The sequence below is a fragment of the Sceloporus undulatus genome, chromosome 1, assembly GCF_019175285.1.
Source record: "Sceloporus undulatus isolate JIND9_A2432 ecotype Alabama chromosome 1, SceUnd_v1.1, whole genome shotgun sequence".
Classification (NCBI taxonomy): domain Eukaryota; kingdom Metazoa; phylum Chordata; class Lepidosauria; order Squamata; family Phrynosomatidae; genus Sceloporus; species Sceloporus undulatus.
Genome location: NC_056522.1, coordinates 338,938,330 through 338,960,833, shown reverse-complemented (window position 1 = coordinate 338,960,833; position 22,504 = coordinate 338,938,330). Strand labels below are relative to the sequence as shown.

The following is a 22,504-nucleotide window of genomic DNA, read 5'->3' as shown; positions in this document are numbered from 1 at the left end:
ATCATCTTAACAAGTTTCCCATATGTATTTTGTAGAATGCACGCCATTGGCAAGTTTTATTTTTATCGATTTTATTGTCTGTATGTACAGTGCTGTGTAAATCTACAGCGCTATATAAATAAAGTATAATAATAATAATAATAATAATAATAATATGGTTTGGCCACATGTGTCCCCATTTTCATCTATGAAATATTTGAGGTATGTAGTAAGTTCAGGTCTGCAAGTTTCATTTCATGCTCTTAGGCAAGAAGAAGACGTAATCTGCGTGCATATAAGAAATTGTAGTAAAGCATATTGGTACATCTCTTATGTGAGAAAGACAGTGAATTATGCTTTACAACATGGGTAGGAAAAGTGCAGCTCTCGAAGATTTTGGACTGCAGTTTTCATCAGCCACTCATCAGCATAGCCAATAATGAGGAAAACTGAAAGTTGTTGCCTGACAGCATTTAGAGGACCACAAATTGTCTAGCTCTATTTTTAAGAATCATACAGAAACAGGAAATGCACTTTGGTTGCAGGTGCCCACACAGCACCACCTGTTCCTGACCATCCCAGCAGGGCTCTTGTGTTAATCTTCTGTATCTGAAACAAGAAAGACTTCTATAGCACTTTAAAGGAAAATGCCAGATCGGGACGGCAACATGCAATCGCTGTGGGCCTGATCCGGCGCTCAAAGAGGTGGCATCAAGCCACCCCTATATGGCTGTCTGTTTCGTTCCTTTGACTAGTATTCTGCATTAACTGTTTCACCCTCCTGAAGATAATCATTCATCAGAATACCTTCTAAAAATCTGTGGCCATGACCTTTCCTGCTGACTGAGTCTTGAATCATCATCCCTTGTGAAGAAACTGAGTGCCACCATTGCAAGGACTGTTGGTGGTCTCTGGATCATAATGATGTTATCTTGTTCATCAACAATGATGAATTGTTCCAAAATATTATTACTAGATAGTTCAAAATCTTGCAAAATGAACTTAGAGGTATCCACTCAATTTTGTTTCTGGTCAGCATTCAGACATTTTGGCACGACCTGGCTCATGAATTATAAACCCAGTATCTTCCTGGGATAGCTCTATTGTCCCAGAAACTGTTAAGAGTATCCTTCTTTGGAGGTTTTTAAACAGAGGCTGGATGGCCATTTGTCATAGAATCATAGAGTTGGAAGAGACCACTAGGGCCATCCAGTCCAACCCCCTGCCATGCAGGAAATCCAAATCAAAGCATCCCCAACAGATGGCCATCTAGCCTCTGCTTAAAGACCTCCAAGGAAGGAGACTCCACTACACTCCGAGGGAGTTTGTTCCACTGTCGAAAAGCCCTTACTGTCAGGAAGTTCTTCCTAATGTTGAGGTGGAATCTCTTTTCCTGTAGCTTGCTTCCATTGTTCCGGGTCCTGTTCTGGAGCAGCAGAAAACAAGCTTGCTCCCTCCTCAATGTGACATCCTTTCAAATATTTAAACAGGGCTATCATATCACCTCTTAACCTTCTCTTCTCCAGGCTAAACATCCCCAGCTCCCTAAGTCGTTTCTCATAGGGCAAGGTTTCCAGACCTTTCACTATTTTAGTCACCCTCTCTGGACACGCTCCAGTTTCTCAATGTCCTTTTTGAATTGTGGTGCCCAGAACTGGACACAATATTCCAAGTGGGGCCTGACCAGAGCAGAATACAGTGGCACTATTACTTCTCTTGATCTCGCACTATACTTTTATTGATTGTTGCTTAGAATTGCATTGGCCTTTTAGCTGCCACATCACACTGTTCATCATGTTCAACTTATGTCTACTAGGACTCCTAGATCTCTTTCACATGTACTTTCATTCAGCAATGTGTCTCCCATCCTATATCTGTGCATTTCATTTTCTGCCCTAAGTGCAGTACCTTACATTCTCTGTGTTGAATTTAATTTGTTAGCTTTGGCCCAGTTCTAGTCTATTCAGTCATTTTGAATGTTGGTTCTGTCCTCTGGGTATTAACTATTCCTCCTAATTGGTGTCATCTGCAAATTTGATAAGTGGCTCCCAATTCTGTCATCCAGGTCATTGATAAGTGAGAATAGCACTGGGCCAGGACAGCGACCCTGTGGGACCCCACTGGTCACTTCCCTCCAGGAGGAAAAGAGCCATGTTTGAGCACCCTTTGGGTTCGGCCGGTCAACCAATTACATCCATTTAACAGTTACTTTGTCTAGCCCACATTTTACAGCTTGTTTGCAAGAATATTGGGAAACCTTGTCAAAGGCCTTACTGAATCAGATTATATATTCCACAGCCTTCCCTCATCGACCAGCTGGTAATTTATTATCAAAGAAAGAGTCAGATTTGTCTGGCATGACTTGTTTCTCTGAACCCATGTGACTTTTTGTGATTATGGCATTGCTTTCTAGATGTTCACAGACTCTCTGTTTAATGACTCTCTAGAATCTTTCCTGTATTGATGTCAGACTACTGGACGATAATGTTGGCATCCTCTTTTTTCCCATTTTTGAAGATGAGGACAACGTTGCTCCCTCCAGTCTGCTGGGACTTCTCGGTTCTCCAGGAGTCTCAAAGATTATTGCCAATGGCTCCGATATTACATTTGCCAGTTCTTTTAATACTCTGGATGTAGTTCATCTGGTCCTGGAGACTTATATTCATTTAGATTAACAAGGTATTCCTCTCTATATTTATATCTTTTCTGAAATTCCCCTGTTCTGTCCTCTGCTCCATATCCTCAGGTTGAGCACCTTTGCCTTTTCTGAAAGACGAGGCAAAGAAGGTGTTGAGTAATTCTGCCGTTTCTCTGTCTTCTCGTTAGCATTTTGCCATCTTTCACGCAGTGGCCCTACCGTTTCCTTCTTCCTTTTGCTGCGACATATCCAAAAAAAAGCCCTTTTTATGTTCTTAACCTCTCTAGGAAGCCTGAGTTCATTCTGTGCTTAGCTTTTCGACTTTACCCCTGCACATGTCTGCTATTTCTTTGATTCCTTTTTGTGATTTCCCCCTTTTCCATTTTTTATACAGTTTCCGTTTCAAACTAGCTCGGTTGATGAAAGTTCCTTAGTCATCCATCCTGGTTTCTTGAGACACCTCCCGTTTTCTTTCTCACTGGAACTGTTTGAAATTGTGCCTTCAGTATTTTTTGAGAAACTCCCATCCGGTCTGAACTCCCTTTCTTTGTATTTCTGACCATGGGATCACCCTTAATACTTCTGTAAGTTTACTGAATCCACTCTCCTGTCGGAGTGCTTTGTGTGTTCCTCCATGGCCAAAGGAAGTTGGACTGGATGAGCCTTATGGTCCATCCAACTCTATGATTTATATAACTACAAGCTTCAGGCACAAAGAAAGAGGAAATATCATGTAGCGTTTTTCATACACCTGCACACATGGATTATTGACTTTCACACTACATAGTTATAGCACTCTGTTCTGCTTTAATTGCCTAGCTACTGTTCATCTTGTGAATCATGGAGTTTATAGTTTGGTGAGGCATATTATTATTTATTTAATTATAGCCTGCTTTTTCTCCCACATGTGACCCAAAGCGGCTTATACTTAACTTTACAACAATGTGTTAGAACAGTATAGCTAGAGAGATATCTTGAATGCTTTCTCTGGCATCAAAGGCCAGTACTTTATCATCTGTTTCTCCTAGTTTCTTTCTTTTTACTGTATATTTTCCAGCATTCCAATAGGAGCGCAAAGTGCCTGATTTTGAGGGAAGTTTGTAAAAATGTGAACAAAAAGCATACCTCAAGATGGAAATGTCTGTATATCTGATACAAGTCAGTCCCCATATCTGCAGCATGAAATCAGAATCTTTAAACCTCTCATAATTTTCTCCTGGGTTGTTGGCTATTGATGGTACTTACTTTTATAGATCTTACAATAGTAACAGAGTCATCTATTTTTTAAAAAAAGTTTTAAAGTCATCATAATTCCTAGGTAATTCTTTTTTGTGGTTGTTAACAGCCCTCGAGTTGACCTTGACTCATGACAACCCTATGGTTGAGTCCTTTCTAGGCATGGTCCTGCCACTGCGCTGCACGCCTACAGGTCAGTTTGCGTTCTCTCTGAGTGAGCCATCCTCTGACAAAGATCATATATTTTAACAAGTTCATTGATAATTAATCCTCCCTGAATACAAGTTTTGAAGGCCAAATTTTAAAATAAACAATGCTACAAAAGTAATAATATTTAACTAATATTTAACAAATGTAACAAATATTAAATATTCTATTATTTAATATTGAATGTTGGATATATAATATTTGAATGAATTAATAAATTTATTTATTAAACCCACACCCACCACTTCTAAAATGTTTTGAAATATACAGGATACATTACATACATATAATATATATAAATTAAATAATTATACAAAAATTATAAGTTTATAATCCATATAGCTTTCATGAATTGTAATAAAACTGTAGGTACCTCATATATACCTGAGTATGTTTCTGGCTACTACATTTCATATTGGAGAGTGCTTAGTGTGGTATGAAGCAGTATATAAATGAAGCTGCTATTTGCTATTAGTTGATATCAGATGTTAGATTAGACCAGAAGAAGACTAAAAACATACCTGTATTAATAAACATAACCTTGTCACCAAATTATTTCTAATCTCTATAATCGCGATAAATACACATTAATATAGTCAGTTTAAATATATTAATATTTATATCTCAAATTTTTACATTCTATATACTTTTTTTCTTTTGTGTACCTTCAAGTCATTTTGACATATGGCAACCCTACAGCTTGCCTATCATGGGGTCTCTTGGCATTATGTATAAGTATTTATACACTTCTATCAGTATTTATATAAGTACTAATACTTTTACAAAAGAACATAATAATTATACATCTGCTCAATCCTTGTAATAAAGTATTCCCATTTTCACTCCTCATACCCTATTCTCATTAAATTTCTTCTGTGCTTTTCAGATATTCCCCAAAATAAAATTCCATTTCTCTGGGGGGAAAAATCTCCGATCTATCCCTGAACAGTCAGCAGGATCTTGGCCAATGAATGGCCAAGATATTTTGCTGTCCAGGGCAGAGCAGAAAATAAAATGATAGCTTCATCCCCACCTTAAGTCTCCAGGTTGAATAGCTAGCTATGTCAGTTTATGGAAAGTAATATGAGGCTGTTGTACTTTGGCCACATCGTGAGAAGACACAAATCACTGGTAGAGACAATAATGCTAGGAAAGGTAGAAAGAAAGAGAAAGAGAGAGATCGTACGCCAGATGGATAACTCAATCATGGAGTCACGGGCATCGATCACAAGACTCAGTGGGGAAGGGGGTTATCCACAATGTTGTATGAGTTGAGGTCTACTCTAACAACAATACCAATGAACGGATAAGGCTAGGAGCCTATGAAGCACAACTTTCCATAATGGTGGGATTGTAGTTATTCCTGTGAGAGGGACGTAGCCAGGGGGGGTTCTTGGGCATACCCCCCCTTCCATTAGAAAAATGAATGGTGTGTGCTGCTGTGCCGCTGCACCCAAGCCCCATTATAATGTGGCACTTAGTCTGGACCCCCCCCCTTCCTAAAATCCCTAGCTACATCCCTGCTGTGGGTCAAGAGGCTATGCTGATGGAAGCAGTGCTGTTGTATGGTCTCCCATGTCCGACACGGCACCAGATATCATAGACCACTAAAAAAACCCTAATAAATGGGTCCTAGAGCAAATCAAGCCAGAAAGCAATAAGCCTCTTGTTTTCTGCAATTCCAAAACCAGAACATGAACTAGTGGGATCAAATTTAAAAAATCAGTGTGTAAAGGTTTGGAAAATTTCTGATTGCAAAGCTGTTCAACAGTTGAACAGACTGCCTCCAAGTGTGATGAAATCATCTTCATTTGAAGTTTTTTTTAACAGAGGTGAATTCTGTTTCTCAGGAGAGCTTAGTTGTGCATTCCTGAATGGCAGGAGGTTGGACTAGATGCTCTTGCCTTCCCTTGCAACGCTCTTGTTTCTATGATTTTATTATTTTTCCTGGGTCTCTCTCTCTTGTCCATTTGAGCCGCATGTGTATGAGCCTGTGCAGTGTGTTGGAGAGCACTTCATCAATCATTCCATTCATTTCAGGTGGATTCTTTAAATTCTTATGTTTTGAAGGAAAATGATATCTTTCCTTTTTCTCAGATGCTTATAGTTTCAATTATTGCTCCAAGAACTAATTGGCTCTGGCTGTTGTGTAGTTATCCAAAGAAGTTTAATTGGCTGTGTAAACAGCCGATTCATATTTGTTCCAAATAAGTGGAAATACTACCTCCTGGGAGGAAAATCTTGCTCCGACGTAAACATTGTGTAATATGAAAAATGCCTGAAATAATTTAGGGGGAAAAAAATCAGCAAGCCCGGATCACTTTAGTGTTGGGTTTAGCTATCAAATATTTTGTTCAAGTACTACATAAGAAAACAATTAAGTGGAGTTGCTTAGGACATTTTGCCTTAGAACAAAAACCAAACCAAACGCGAAAAATGGAAAAAAATAAACCCCCAAACAGTATGCGTTTATCAAATGAAGTCTCTGGATTCAATAGCTACACACATGCTATCGCAAAACTCATCCTCTACATGGAAATGAGGACCTTGGAGAGAATAAAGGCTTAGCATGCAAACTTCTAAGCCTAATGCAGCCGCTTGGAAGTCCAGCCAAATCCTTCAGTGACATCAGCAACAGGAAATATGAGAAGCACAAACACCAGTTCAGCCAGACCCTTCAGGGCTTATTCAATACACTCGGCTAGTCCCAGGTATTTATTTATATTTAAAATATTTCTACACCACACTTCAGTTTGCGGGCAGCTTCCAAAATAATGTAAAAAAAAACCATACCAAACGTAGAAACATAAAATAACAAAAGATGAAAATGGCAGAGGCAGAAAACAAATGGGAAGAAACACTGAAGATCAAATGAAGAAAAACTTTTTTTAAAAGGTCTTTGCCTGATACCCGAAAAACTTTAACAGGACATCCTGTGTCTTGTTCCCCCAAGGATGGGAAATCTCTTTCAGCCCATGGGTCACATTCGACTTCATAGATCTTGGACAAAATTCTTGGTGATGGGCCCAGAAGACTTAGGGAATTCCATGGAGCCCTGGTGGCGCAGTGGTTAAATGCCTGTACTGCAGCCATTCACTCAAGACACCAAGGTTGCGAGTTCAAGACCACGCAAAAGGGCCCAAGCTCGACTCAGGCTTGCATCCTTCGAGGTCGCTTAAAAATGGATACCCAGACTGTTGGGGGCAAATTAGCTTACTTGCTAATTAGCTTACTTGCTGTTCACCGCTATGATCTTTGGAATAGCGTATATAAATAAAACAAAAATTATTATTATTATTATGGATGGGGAGCAGCCGCCAAAAAGGCTCTGTTGTGTCCCTACCGAGCATACCTGTGACAGTGGTGGGACTGAGAAAAAGCCCTTGAGGGCCTTAAAAACCAGCCAAGCTCTATATAATATGGATGACAGGAAGTTCTTATTGTAACTAACAGCCAGTCTACATAGGGCTGACAATGCATCTCAGATCAGTTTTTAGCCCTTGTTGACATGACATTCACTGACTTTCAAATCAAATCCTAATCTCTTCCTGCTCTCATAGGTTACACCTGAGATTTAAAAAAATTACCCTTTGCTTCCATGTTTTTCATGATTGCTTTGATCATTTTAACATCTGGCCTACTCCTCAGTCTGCATTTTGATCCTGCACTGGGGGTGGGGTGGGATCATGGGGAAGGGGTGTATGGTGAGATTTTCATTATTTTTTTCATGAGCATGAACATACACAGCCAGGGATGCTTGCCTTAGAAGAGGTATTTCCATAATTAGATTGGGAAGAAATCCATAAAAAGCTGTCAAAGCACCTAAGGGGGGGGGGGGGGGGGGGGGGGGGGGCGAGAGATCTTGGAAAGCTCTGATGACTCAAGTGGCACCCCAGGATGGCTGGCTTCTCTGCCCCTGAAATTTCACATCCCTGGTGTGCTCATAGCTGAGACTCATTGCATTAAATCAGATTTACTAATAGATAAGTGTATATTGGATTTTATTTATCTAATTATTTATTTCAGTTTACTTACAACATGCCTTTCTCCTAATACAAGACCCAAAGTGGCCTACAACTTAGGTTAAAAGCAAATATATCTGAACAATTTGTAGTGCAAAAGTTTTATAAATCAAATAAGCAATCCCATTAAAAACATTTTTTATAAAAAAAATATAACAATGAAGGTAACAATACAGTACCCCTGTTGTAAAAAATATTCTGCAACAGCCAGTTAACAGCCAGAAACTTGCATAAATAAAAAAAGCTTTGGCCTGCTGGCAGAAAGAGAGCAGAGGAAGGGACCTAGTGCATGTCTACACCACCTGCTTAATATGGGGCCAGTCTGGGGCTTTATTCCCTGCGCTGACCATGAGAACGACTACATGCACTGGGAAAAATACAGTTCAGTGCCACATAATTGTGCACATGAGCCAACTGGAATGACACTGCATCAATGCTACTGGCTCATCTCCATTTTTGGAGCCACTATTGCTGCTTCTGCACAGGTAAAATCTCCATGTAATGCTTGGCCAGCACACCACTACTTCTGCTGAGGACAGAAATGGGCATTGATCAACAAGGAGCCTGGGCCCTGTTTCTGTTTTCAGATGAAGCGGCAGCACATTGGGCAGGCTTTACATCGAGTTCCTGTCCATAAAGAGGAGGAGGTGGTGTCAGCTCTGAAAGCAGTTTATCCCCTCTCCTTGTGCTGTTCAGTCAGGGGAAGGGGGATGGTGCAGCTCATGGCATGTGAACAAGTGGATTGGGGCAAATCAGATCAGATCCATTTGTCCACATGACAAATGAACTCACTCCAGGGTTTCTGAGTTCAGAGCAAAGTTGGATGAAGGGCAACAAACCATAGATCTTTCTCCAGAAGTAGCTGTATGCCATTAGGACTGCCAGCACTGGCTTCAGGGTGCCTATAGAGTTTTTCATCAGTTTAGATAAGTCCCTAGTCTTAGGAAATTACCCAGTCTGGGAGCAATCAGCAAGAAGGCCCTCTGTTGTGTCCTTACCAAACATGTGGTGGGACTGAGAGAAAAACCTACTCCGAGGACCTTAAAACCCAGACAAGTTTATGAAATAAGAAATGCTAGGATTGCATCTGAATTTTTGCAACAGTCAAGCCTTCCAGTAAAGAGTATTCCATATTTGGAGTGCTAGAGATGAAAATATGTTCTCTCTATTCATTACCTGCCCCCTCATGTCTATGCATCTAATAAAAAAGAAAACAATAATTAGAGCAGGACTGAGAAACCTGTGGCCCTTCAACTAGAGATCTCACCAGTCCCAGGCAGCTTCATCATTAATGAGAAATGGTTGGGGTAGTAATTAATTCACATCTGGAGGGATGTAGGTGCTGTGCCAAAGCCCTGCAATAGACTCCTTAACGTGTTAAGGAAAAAGCAACATGGGATATACAGTGAAAGAAATAAAACTTGTATGTGAGAGTCAGGATGACTCAGCAGAAGCAATTAGGAGCCACACAGGTGTAAAAGGTAATGTATTTAACAAGTCCTAAATGCCAAGGACAGAAATGCAAAGTGGATAATTGAACACACCTGAGAATTGTTAAAGTGGACAAGGTGAAATGATGAAATCATTAATTATGGGATGAAACAAGAGAACCAATGAGAATGGTTGTACACGCCCACCGGGTGGAAACTGACAAGAGTGGGTGGTATTTTCCAATGACTATAATAATGCCTATGAATCCCAATGTATTTTGTGGGTAGTAGTGGATAGTAGTGAGGAGTTGTGTTGGAGCTGTATATAGTAGAATAAAGTAGATCTTTTATATAAGACTACTGAGTTGTCTGGTGTCTTGGGTGAAGATACAAGAGCCAGCTGGATCCTGAAGAAGTGTGAAGACTAATGTGGAAGCAAGAGTGAGAAGGCTTGGAGAGTTTGTCAGGGTCTTCAGCCTATTCTCTGTAACTCTGCTGCTTTAGAGCAAAGCTTTAACCACTGGCCAAAACTGGTCAGCACCGGTGCGTAACAAGGTGGTGAGTTCGAGCCAGAGGTGAAGAGCTACAACTCCCATCATCCCTGACATAACGTTGGTGTTTGTTGTTCACAAGGAGAATGTATTGCCTGTGTTAATAAAGATAAAGTATTGCCCAGTGTTGCCAATCACCCTCAAAGGAAATTCCCTGATTGGCTTCCTGGAATGCCCCCCCAATTTCCCAGAATGGGGTCGGGACGTCTGGGTCAGGGTAGGACTTCTGGGTTGAGGGTGGGACATTTGGGTCAGGGGGTGGGAAATTCGGGTCAGGCACGCATGGGGGTGGGACTTCCAGGATGGGAGGTATGTCGGGAGGTTTTTTGGGGGCAGGAAGGTATTTTTGGCTGGGTTTTTTGGGCAGGAAGGTTGAATTTCCCTGAAGGCTGAATTTCTCAGAATCTTCCAGGAAATTTAGCAATCCCAGAAATATCTCGTTTCTTGTTGAGTGGTTGGGGTTCTTGAATCTTTTACACCTTTGTCAAACATTTATAGTATTCCTGGATTATTATTTTTTTTTAAAAAAATAGTTTTATAAAGTTTGCTCTTGGGGAAAAAAGAACAACCGATTTCCAGGAAAAATTCCCAAAGTTGGCAACACTGGTATTGCATTTCCTACTCTGGTGCTCTTCGGATGTGTTGAGCTGCAATCTATAGTCCTTAATCAACATGTACAGTGACCAGGGCTGCTGGGAGTTGTAATCGAACACATTTAAAGGGCATCAGTCTGGGAAAGCAGGGACATAGCCAAGGGGGGGGGGGTTCTTGGGGTCCAGACCCCCCTTCCGTTAGATAAAATGAATGGTGTGTGCTGCCGCGCTGCCGCGCCCAAGCCCCATTATAATGGTGGCACTTAGTCTGGACCCCCCCCCCCCTTTCCTAAAATCCTGGCTACGTCCCTGGGGAAAGGCTAATTTAGCCATAGTATAATTGGCAAGATCCACTATCTCTTTTGACAGCACTTCAGTGTGCAATGCTGTGTTAAGACTGCTGTTTTTACAAAACTTAAACAGCGATTAAAATGTTCCCAACATTCAAAATGCTCACTTGAAACCTGAACATCTTTCAGAAATATTACTTGGAAAGGATATTTCAAATGAGGCCTAAACTGCCAGTGGATTTGGTATAACTAATATATTTTAAAACACAGTAAACCAGAGACTGGAGCGTTAGCAGGAAAGACTTAGCATGTTGTGTTAATCACTGGGGCAAGGTAAAAATGATAATGTTGGATGTTTAAGTAGCCTTCCCCAGCCTGGCACTTTCCAGAGGATGCCCAATCCGATACCTAGCTGAGGATAGGAGAGATTGTAATCCTGCATATACAGAGAGTACTGGATTGGGAATGGCTTTCCTAAAATATTTCAGAACATGTTTAATAATCTAACCATGGAGTTAAAGGCATCAAATTGTTATAGTCTTAGCTTGCATTATTTCTGAGAAGCCTGGTATACAGATGCACAAGGGAGAGTAATTGCCAGAGGTACTAAGGTAGTTGTGGTACTTCTAAGGCTCCATCCACGGCAGTTAAAGTGGTGTCAAACAGGATTATTTTGTCAGTGTGGATGCAACCCAGGAGAATTGCTTGGTTTTCCATATTACTTCCGCAGGTAACTAGCACTTAGAAAAGAGTGCCTGGGTAATGGAAAGCAGGAGAAATTAGCAAAGGGAGAGAGAGAGAGAAAGTGCTGGTATGGAACTGGGGTGTGTGTGTATGTCTTCCATTTTTCCATATTGCTGTTCCTTCTCTTCCTCATAGTATTCCTAGTTAGGTCTCATACAGAAGGAGGAAAAAAATCCCTGAAAGTCTCTGAAAAAGTATCAGTTTCCAGTTCTTTTTTGTTTGGATTTTACCTACATATTCCCAGGTTTATATCCAAACTCTTTCTTGAAATAATGCAGGTTTCCCTCACTCTTCCCTCTCTTGTATTCTTTGTCTTCTCCCTCCCACTGATCAGTCTAATCTAGATTCAGATAACCTTTCAGAAAATTATTTTCACCAATTATTCAAGAATTTTAATCAAACTGGTTAGCAATAGTGCACTAGTTGATAGTTAGGATCTTTTGTTGTTGTTGTTGTAAACATTCCTCTTTCACATGATCTCCACTGAATCAGAGTCTTGGAAACAATACCTGTGTTTATTCACAAGGGCCATTTTAGCTGCTTCTACAATAATACAAACAGCCAAGTAGAGATACATTTTATTTTGGAAAATTCTGGGTTGATTTAAACTGTCCTTAGAAGTTGGAATGAAAAGTTCTTGATAATGCTGAGAGTTCCCATGAATTACTTTGGGATGAAGAAAACATCATGTGGATCTCCAAAGTAAAATCCACGTGTACAGGAACAACACCTGGGACTTTCAGAGACTGTCCAGAGGGCTTTTATTTTATTCATCACTTTCTCTCTATGCTTACAACTCTGTCGCTGTCTCTACCTGTATACATATCTATAAGTCAGAGTTTCAGCTACCATTATGTTTGTTGTACTGGAGCTTGCTTTTGCTGGGAATTGTCAAAAGAACATTTTGGGAGAGTTTGCAGAGCCTTTGCTCTGTGCAGAGACCTCAGTGTTACCTTTATATTCAGAGCTGGCTGCAAACAGAGGGTTCAAACAGTAGATGGTTTCAGGTCCTCTATTTAGGCCCCATGTCCTAACAAGACAATGATTGCCCTCACTCTGTACATTTTCTAAGGCAAGCAGATCAGAAACAGCCTAAGAGAATTTTGAGTTTTGTGTCTCTCCACTTTCAGGATACGTTACACCTTCAAAAGTCACAGAAACAGCCATGTTTACAACTCTTATAAGGTACCCTAACATCATGCCCACACAGGGGTCTATGAATTTCTAATTATTCCATAGATGAGGGAAATGGATGTACAGTGCGGAATGGGAAGGGGAAAAGTAGAATCATAAAATCATAGAGTTGGAAAAGACCTAAAAATGCAAATGTGAAGTTTCTATTCTCAACAATTGGCATATTCTAAACCTGTAACTTTTTTGGTGTTTCTGACCAGCAGTGAGAGCCACAAATCACAGACTCATAGAGTTGAAAGAGACTCCAAGTGCCATCTACTTCAACTCCCACCATGTAAAAATACACAGCTAAATATACAGCACTCCTGAGAAATGCTCATCTAGGCTCTGTTTAAAGACTTCCACTGAAGGAGTCTGCCATACTCTGAGGTCTATTCCACTGTTGAACAGTTCTTACTGTCAATAAGTTCTTCCTAATGTTTAGGTTATTTTCTTGTAATTTGAATCCACTGGTTCGTGTTCTGGTCTCTGGAGCTGTAGAAGCTATACGTTTAGTTAAAAGAGTGGTTTGAACTTGATCCCCCCCCCATAGGATCTGCGATGTAGGTCTAATCTGCACTGCAGAAATAAATCTGTTTAATGCTGCTTTAATTGCTATGACTCCATCCTATGAAATTTGTAGTTTGTTGGGATTTGTAGTTGTGTCACCAGAGCTCTCTGACAGAGAAGGCTAAATATCTCACAAATCCCAGAATTCCATAGCATTGAGCCATGACAATTAAAGCGGTGTCAAACTGCATTATTTCTGCACTGCAGATTAGTCTCGGACTATGGATTCATGGGATTAAAGCCTCTGCTTCTTCTTCTTTTTTTAATTTACTCATTTTATTAAATAATATTCGTAATATATACAATATATATCATGTTTCTATATATGAATATGTTCCTACATTCTATTATATTTTAACAAGTTATTTTATATTTCCCCTCAGTCCCCCCCTTCCCTGGAGTCATTTCCATCCTTATATTCATCTTGTGGAGGTAATCTTCCATCTTCTTTTCTCAATGATTTCTCAATAAATTCTTTCCAAATCCCCTCAAAATCGTTTCTTTTCCATAGTGATTTTTTTAACTTTCAATTTACATGTCAATTTGTCATTAATCACTAATTTCCATACTTCTTTATACCAATCCTCCACTTCTACATTTATTTTCATTTTCCAACACCTTGCTATAATTTGTTTTGCAGCTGTAAGCAAACTTGTTACCAATTCTTTTTCTTCTTTTTTCTCTAAATGTCTCTAAATTACAGTCAGGATCTTAACACCAGCGCACTGGTTGCGGGGATAGCAGCATTTGTCCCAGGTCATATCTTGACTTTTGAATAGGAGCAAAGGATGGTTAGCTCTTCTTCTACACCTGTTGTGGTCACAATCTGGATTGAGGATTGGGCACACAGTTCTTATTTAAACATTGAAAATTTTGCTAATTTGAGTGAAGTCCTTATAATCCCCAAACCAGCATGGCCAGGCACATCTGCATTTATTTTATTTTTAAGAAAAATAATTTTATTGTAATTAAAAAACAAATGATTAAACTTAAAAATCAAACAATGTACATAAATCTTTTCAGCACTACTACAAGGGCACCCCACACCCAGGACCATACATACCACTTAATTAATAAGTTTTCCAAAATTGCCACGAGTCTCGTGGAAGCATACACCTGTTTTTTCTGCATAAAAACATACTGTACAAGTTTATTCCCAACATCTTCAAAATCATTCCTTTTCCATAACCCTTTTTAAACTTTAAGTCTAGCTGTTAATTTATCATTAATAGCAATATCCCAAACTTCTTTGTACACCTGCATTATGCCTTGGTCCTTGATGAGAAGCCCTGCCTCCTTTCCAGCTGCTACTGCTGTGGCCTCTGGGGGAGAGAAGAGCAGCCAGTATCTGTTGGACTGAACCATCTCCCTACTGACATCACCCTATTCTTGTGTTCCTTGTCATTTTAGATTATAAACCTGCGGGTAGGGAACGGTTAAATCAACAATATGTCAAATGCTCTGAGATCCTCTTTGGCTGAAGGGTGGGGTATAAATTCTCTGAAAAAATACAATGTACATTAAAAAATGGCCACTGGCCATGATGGCTGGAACAGTTGAAGGTTCTTTTTTGAACCTACATTGTTCAACAAAGGAGAACTATTTCAAGTTCTTCATTTAGGGTATAGTTTTGCATTCAGATAGCCACACTGCAAAATTTGTTTACCTGACCCTTGTGAATACAGCAGGCCCTTGGTATCTGCTAGGGTTAGGTTCCAGGACCTCCCATTGATAACAAATCCATGGATGCTCAGGTCCCACTAAATACAATGGCAGAGTAAAATGGTATCCATTATATATAACGGCAAAATCAAGGTTTGCTTTTTAAAAAAATTTATATAGTTTTTGAACTTTTTCAAGCCATGGATGTTTGAATCCGTGGATACAGAGGGCTGACTGTATAACATAAAGAGAAATTCAAATATTGTAAGATTTGCCTGGGAGAAAGTGGATTGCAATTAATAAAATGCTAAAATAATTTTGTTAGTCTTAATAAGGTGGCACAAGACTCTTGGTTATTTTGCTGGAATAAACTAATATGGTTAATTATTCAAAAACAGGGAGAAATTGTGGTTTGGTGAGTTCTGTCACTTGCACCATACATCCATTCATGCCTGCATCAGCATCATTTTCCTGCACTGAACAGCTAACACTGTGTAGAAGTTCTAGCACATGCTGTACATTCAGGAAGTTGAACCGCAGATTCCTTTGGTATGTGAGAAGTGTGAGTTGAGAGAAGAGAGGAAGAGAGATGAAAAGTAAACTTTTTGTAATCTGTGGATGGGCCTCTGGTTGCTCATGGGTTAATCTTGCTCTCTTGTAATTTGTTTCCCTTTGCCAAAGTGGGTGTTGCTGGAATGTCTCTTGTAAAGGGGGGGGGGTGAGCTGTGTCCTCTGGAGAGGGGCGATGTCAGCATCAAAAAGGCACAAAAGGGGGAGGTTTCCAAAAATAAAACAGTCCATCCCTTCCAGAGCCAGCCAGTGCCAGAGGCAAGCGAGAAGGTGCTTGGAGCTGTCTGCAGAGAGCACACCAGCTCTCTGACAGCCAGCAGAAAGGGGACGGGTCGGAGAGAGGCAGGGAGTTTAATTCTTTCTAAGCTAGCAAACTATTGCTGTAGCTTTGGGAGACCTACACTGTTGGAGCTTCTCTGTGTCATTGCCCTTCTGGGTTCTTTTTTTTACCTCCAGGAAGCAGATACTGGTTAAGCCATTGGTACATATATACCTCAAGATGTGAATGGCTTTGAAACGTGCTTGAAGAATTTCTCCTGGTTCACTTTCCAACAACTGCCTCCACAACTCCTATTGCACTTGTTATATGAAACTAACAGTCCTACAGTTGAGTGCTTTTCCTTTTGGACAGAAACCATGAGAGGCTCCTGGTGGAGTCTTCTCTCATTCACCGTAGCTCTTTTCCTGGGGATGGCTGATGGTCAGAGAGACTTTGCTGGACAAATTGATCAAAGTCCTTCCTTCAGAACCGAACCTGGCAGCAGAGATGCAAATCGGCTAAGATTCTGGAATCAAGGTAGCTTGGGACCGACAAACAAGGTATTCAATTTATTCCAAGTAAACGGCCCCTCTTCTCCCTTAGTTCCTGCAACTCCTCAAGCTGATGTAGTTGGCCATGCCCGGATGAGAAACCTGGTAGGGAGAGATAACCGAAAACCTAACTCTGCTCCCATAAGCATGAGATCCCAGACGAGCCTAGATGCTCTAGGCAGAAGCCTGAGTTGGACTGTGCAGCAGAGACAAAGGACAGACTCTTCATACCAGTGGTCACAAAATGGGCCACGACCACAGAAAGCAACACAACCACGGATGCAAAATTCTCGAGGCCGGATGATTGGGTAAGTGCAGAAATGGCTTTCAACTGTCAAATGAGGTGCTTGCAAGATGTAACAGCTTCTTGCTGACTGTTAAAGCAGAGCAACAGCAGCAGTTTTGCCATAAAATCTCAAATCTTAATTTTAAGGGCATATAAATCAAACAGCAATCTATTTACAATGATACTGTCCCAGAAAATTCCTCCTTCCTTTTAAGAGGTAATTAATTAAATATTATATTTCTAAGATCTTAGTGGCTAAGATGCTAATTCTGATTATCAGAAGATCAGAACACTGGCAATTCAAGGCCTGGGTGCTGCATGATGAAGTGAGCTTCTGTCACTAGTCCCAGCTTCTGCCAACCTAGCAGTTTGAAAGCAAAGCATGCAAATGCAAGTAGATAGATAGGTACCACTTAAGTGGGAAGGTAACAGTGTTCGGTGCAGTCATGCTAGCCACATGACCACCAGAGCAGTCCTTGCATAATGCCGGTTCTTCGGTTTAGAAATGGAGATGAGCACCACCCCTTACAGTCAGTTACGACTAGACATACCTTTACCTTTTAAGATATTTGTAAGTCAACTCTCAGATCAATAAGTCAACTCTAATATCAGTGTACAGGTGACTTTCTGTTTTCTGTTTTAGTCATAGCATTAAACTTAGGATCTGCATGTTACTAAGCTGCCCTGTCATCCATGGACTATCACATGCAGCTTTTAAACCATTTTAAAAATTCAAAAATAGTACCTTCAGTGATACTTATCACACATTGGCGTCTCCATCTCATCGCAGCAATGTAACCATTGCTGTTCAGATGTGGTTACAGTGCAACATTCTTTGGATGGGAAAACCTACCAAATGTGCTGCTGTCCTATTAGTACTGAGGTGTGGCAGTTCCAGTGTTAGGCAGCCACATGGTGTGAGAGTCCCATACTCTCTCCCTGTCCCCACTCCCCTTCACTATTCCCAAATAGCCCCCCCCCCTTTTTTTAACTTTCTTTTCTTTTTCTTTTAAAAAATTGTATTAGCATACTTCTGGAATTATCTTAATTTTATTTTTTTTAAAACCCAACCCCCCTGAAAGGCACACCAGGTAGGAAATAGGGCAAGGAGGCAAGGTTAGGGAGGAATGCTGAAGAGAGCACAAGGCCCCATTTGTGCTATTATGAAGACACGTGAGAGGGAATGCTTCAAAACCGCCTTGTATCTGGTTCCCTTTACTAGTGCAATAGCAGTGAGGATCCGTGTGATAAACTCATATATCTGCAAGAAATCCAGGTGCCTAAAGCAGATTAGAAGCTGATTGCAGTTTGTAGGTTATATGCACAAATCTTGTTAATATATCCTTGCAACAACTGTTGCATATGAAATGAGGTGTCAAACAGGGAAGGTGTGGCATTGTGATGTCTGATCTTGTCACTGAAGTGAATATGGTTTTGTTTAAGATATTCACAGTGTGTTTACATGTAGTTTGTGCATATTCTTTCTTCCACACAGTATAACTCTGCTTTATTCTCAGGGTTTTTTTTTTGTGTGTGTGTTTTGTGGTGTTTTTTTTTTGCTGAGAGAATTAAAAGATGCTTCTCATGATTAATCTGTCTGATGTTCTTGAGCATTGAACCAGGATACTGGAAGACCAGAGTTCGAATCCTGGCTCATCCATGGAAACCCACTGGGTGACTTTGGAAAGTCACACCCCATCAGCCAGAGGATGGCAATGTCAAACCTCTGAACAAATCTTGCCAAGAGAACCCCATGATAGGGTTGCCTTAGGGTTGCCGTAAGTCAGAAATGACTTGAAGCCACACAACAACCACAACCTGAACTGTAGGGACATAGAGTGCCTTTAACTGGTCCAAATAAGTGGAAATTTCAGGGGGGAAATTGGCATCTAGTCTTATTAGTTTAGGACCACAGTTTGGAATTTTTAGAAACTTTGTCTACTAGAACTTACAAAATCCCTGTGCTGACTAGGGAATTATGGGAATAACAATTATTGTTTTCTTGTTCTTTCGAAGCCCTAGCTGGGACCCTGGTGAAGATCTAAAGACAGCTCTAAATGAATGTTCTAAGTGGTTGCTCTTATTGTGCTCGGAATTACTCAGTGATCTTCAGTGGTTACTAGAGAGACCAGTAAACATGTCTGGTTTGTTATCTGCTATTATTCTTTTCTGTAGTCTTGGACAAACAAGGGGTCTTGAAGCTTCAAACCAAAGCTTAGTGAAATGGATGTATGCCTTTCTTCAGTAATGTGACAGAGTGCACTACTTTTCCTTGCTTTATTATTTTACCAGCAACTGTGTCCTTTGGCTGTTTCTCTAAGAAAAGCCCAAAGTATACCTCAGTAGTGACATAATGTTGGTCTGGAGACCATAACATGGCTTGCTCCATTCTCAATGTGACACCCCTTCAAATACTTAAACAAGGCTATCATATCATCTCTTAACTGTCTCTTCTCCAGGCTAAACATACCCAGCTCCCTAAGCCTTTCCTCATAAGGCATGGTTTCCAGGCCCCTCACCATCCATGTTCAACTTTTTCCTCAAAGCAGTGCCCAAAGGGCTATGTCCAGTTTCATTTGTACATTGGAAACTATGTACAGTCGCCCCTCTTAACATGCAGATCTTGAATCCGTGGTCTTGAATACTCACGGAGGGGCGACCTCCGTTGTTTCCAATGAGGTGTGCTGCTGCGATGTGCACCTGCACACGCTCGTAAGCACGCATCCTATTCAAGCCCATGGGGCTTGGATATGCGTGAGCCTCCATTTTTATGTGTGTGTTTGTGTGTGTGTGTGTGTGTGTGTGTTTGTCCGGAATGGATCCCTCATGAAAATTGAGGGCCAACTGTACTTCTGAAATATTGGCATGCCAAAATCAATTGTAGAGTGACGGGAAATTTCAGGCAGAAAAAGGCAGGTGAGCAAGCATAGATAGGTCCTCCTCTGCCACCTTTCATTGCTCATCACCTCTGCTGATAATGGTTTAGGAGCAACATAAGCATATGGTTACATAATTTGGGTCCAAGGCTTCTGGCCTGCAGAGAGTTTTAGACAAGGGGTCATGCTCATGTGGCCCTATAGGTATTGCTGGACTGCAGCTCCCAGGCTTATTCACCATTCTGTGTTTTAGATTAATCAAAGTGCAAATGTTGATGGCAAAGCAAAAGCAAAATTTATTTAAAGAAAGAGCACAAACATTTATGAATACATAAAACAAATACAGTAGAATTACATTGTGCTTCATTTAGTACTGTGAGAGGTTGTGGGCAACTGCTTCTGATCTACTGATTCAGGTAATTTCAAAACATGTAGCGTAATGAACCAGAAGAAGCTCATGATAGGATATGGTGAGCAACAAGTGCAATTTTCCTTTAGTGTACACACAACAATTTGGGGACAGCTACACTTTGGAAAATGTATTTGCAAAGCAATGGTGGAAGCAGACTCTGTGGAACTGTAAATGCAGTGATATGCTAACTATGGACAGCACAAGATGTCTTTCATATTCTTCTTTACTGCTTGCACATTTGCTCTTTCTTTTCATGTGGTTTCTTTTCAGCATAAAGCTTTAGCAACAAGCAGTAGTGATGAGTCTGTTAAATTTACTACTGTCGATACTGTTTTATTATTCGGTTTCTCTGCATTCTCCTGGATCTGTTAAACCTGTCTGCTTGTCTACACAAGGAGAAAAACTCGAACCATTATTGTAACAGGTCCCTGAATCTGATGTGATAAGGCCACACAATGTATAGCCATATCCTCACCAAACCCAGAGCATACCATCTTAATCTGGATTTTAAAAATGCACTGTTTTCTCTGGAGTTTGTAGGAAATTCTGTTGTTTGTAGTACGATTTGAGGATGGGGGAGGTGTGGTGGCTGGGCAAATTGCTGCTTAGCAGGTGCCACCATTTACCTCAATGTTCCCACCTGGAACAGTTGGTGTGCAACTGACACTCAGTTGCTTGTTCTGAGGTCAGAAATGAGGCACTCAGATCAAAGTGGTGCTGAGGAGGGAAAACCTTTCTGTAACCATTCCCAGCTGGGAACTGGCCCAGACATTGAGGTAAATAGCAGTACCTGCCAGGCAGTGATCTGTCCTGACTCTATCAGGGAGCTGTGAGGAAAGGCAATGGTTGTTGGAGCTGATGGAGGAAAGGAGACCGTGGGTGCTGTGAGATGAAAGGCAGTGGGAGTGGTCCAACACAACATCCAGATGCAGGAACACGAGTAAATATTTACCCAATCTCTTTGCGGAGAAATAGGTACCAGCGTGGCTCTGGAGCGGGTCCAGGTCAGAACAACTTGGGGAGTCCATTCAGACTCTTAGCTCTACTGTAGACTTCCCAGAGGATGGTTAAGTGTGTTGGACTAGCATTTGAGAAGTCCTGATTTTAGTGTTCACTGAGCAAGGTCAATGGGTTGATCTTGGGCCACTAATTTTCCTGTGATGTCTGGTAATTTCCATTCCAGTGGGTAATGAATCCTCCATGGGTTTTACTGCAAAATGTAAAGGTGCTGAAATTATTTTGGCAATCAGGTCCAGATCTTGGATAGATCCTTTAAAGTTCAGGGTATAACCTGGAATAGATTTGCTGCTCCATTGAAATGGAAGCCATCAGGCTCTGCTGTCTATTTCTACATCTGTCTTACATGACAGGGTTCCTGTGAAAGTAAAGTGGGGAGTTGGGCAGCCAGGTACAGTGCTTTAAGATCAACAGAGGAAAGGCAGGATTTGTATGTCACCAATTAGCTGCCTAAAAACCTATAACTTTACAGTAACACTTGTTATCGCATAACTAGAAGAGCTGGTGAGCGCTCACTTATGGTCACTATAATTCTATTATATTTTCCCCTGCATGATCCAAGAATGATTATCACTTTGTATGTGTTGATTTGTACAATCTAGCAAGGAGGCACATGTCTGTCTGTCTGGACAGACAGCAATAAGTAGTTAGTTCTTCTGAACACCTCTCAATTACTATTGCTATTTTAAAATCTACTCCTAGGCAGCACTATGTGTCTGGTTTAGATTGGCTTTCTGTTACTGTTAATGAGACTCCAGTGATTCCATCATACAAGATTGCCTAAGGAGCTTGAAAAGGATATGATTTTGAACAATTCCCAGAACTTGCACTGAGTGGTCATTCCAGCAGTTGAACTTTTCTTCATCATGTTGTGTGGTGATGATGTCCCAAGGCTATTCTTTCCAGTGTTTCCTGTATAATCTTAGTGTTTGCTTGGACAATCCACTTCTGGACCCCTTTGCAACAGAGCAGGTGCCTAATGTGAGTCAGCTTCTACATGTGTTTGTTAACTAGAGACTCTGAGAGAGTTAGCACTAGGTACTGCCAAGAGAAGTTGTTAACATAATCAGTCTTCATGTTAATGTTCTGGCTGTAGCATCAGTAAGATGCATCTCTGAGGGCATTCCTATTGGCAGGGTCAAACTTAGACAGTGTTTTATTAGCCGTTCCAAAACCTGTTATCTTGAGATCTTTTGGATTATCTCTCCCACCATCTTGAGACAGCATGAGAAGGAGAATATCAGACATGTGTTGTCTCTACAAAGCATGGAGTTGGGAAAGTTTCTGTTTAAACATTAACAGCTGTGGGCTGGAACCATGACATACAGGGATAGGGAGAACAAGTCATCTCTCCCTGCACCATAATTCTGCAGGAAATTGTCTCTCTGTCTCCTCTTGTTGCCACCCCCCCCCCAGGAGGGAAGCTGCCACTGTCACA

General features: G+C 40.8%; 1 protein-coding gene across 1 annotated transcript in view; it reads left to right on the top strand.

Annotated features, from left to right (window-relative positions):
• The window catches only part of LTBP2 (latent transforming growth factor beta binding protein 2), a 229,350-nt gene that overhangs the window by 5,977 nt on the left and 200,869 nt on the right, over positions 1-22,504 (top strand). Inside the window, exon 3 of the mRNA XM_042444931.1 lies at positions 16,122-16,783. Within this exon, the coding sequence (XP_042300865.1) occupies positions 16,302-16,783 (482 nt within the window). The 5' untranslated portion in view covers positions 16,122-16,301. The remainder of the gene's footprint in view (positions 1-16,121; positions 16,784-22,504) is intronic.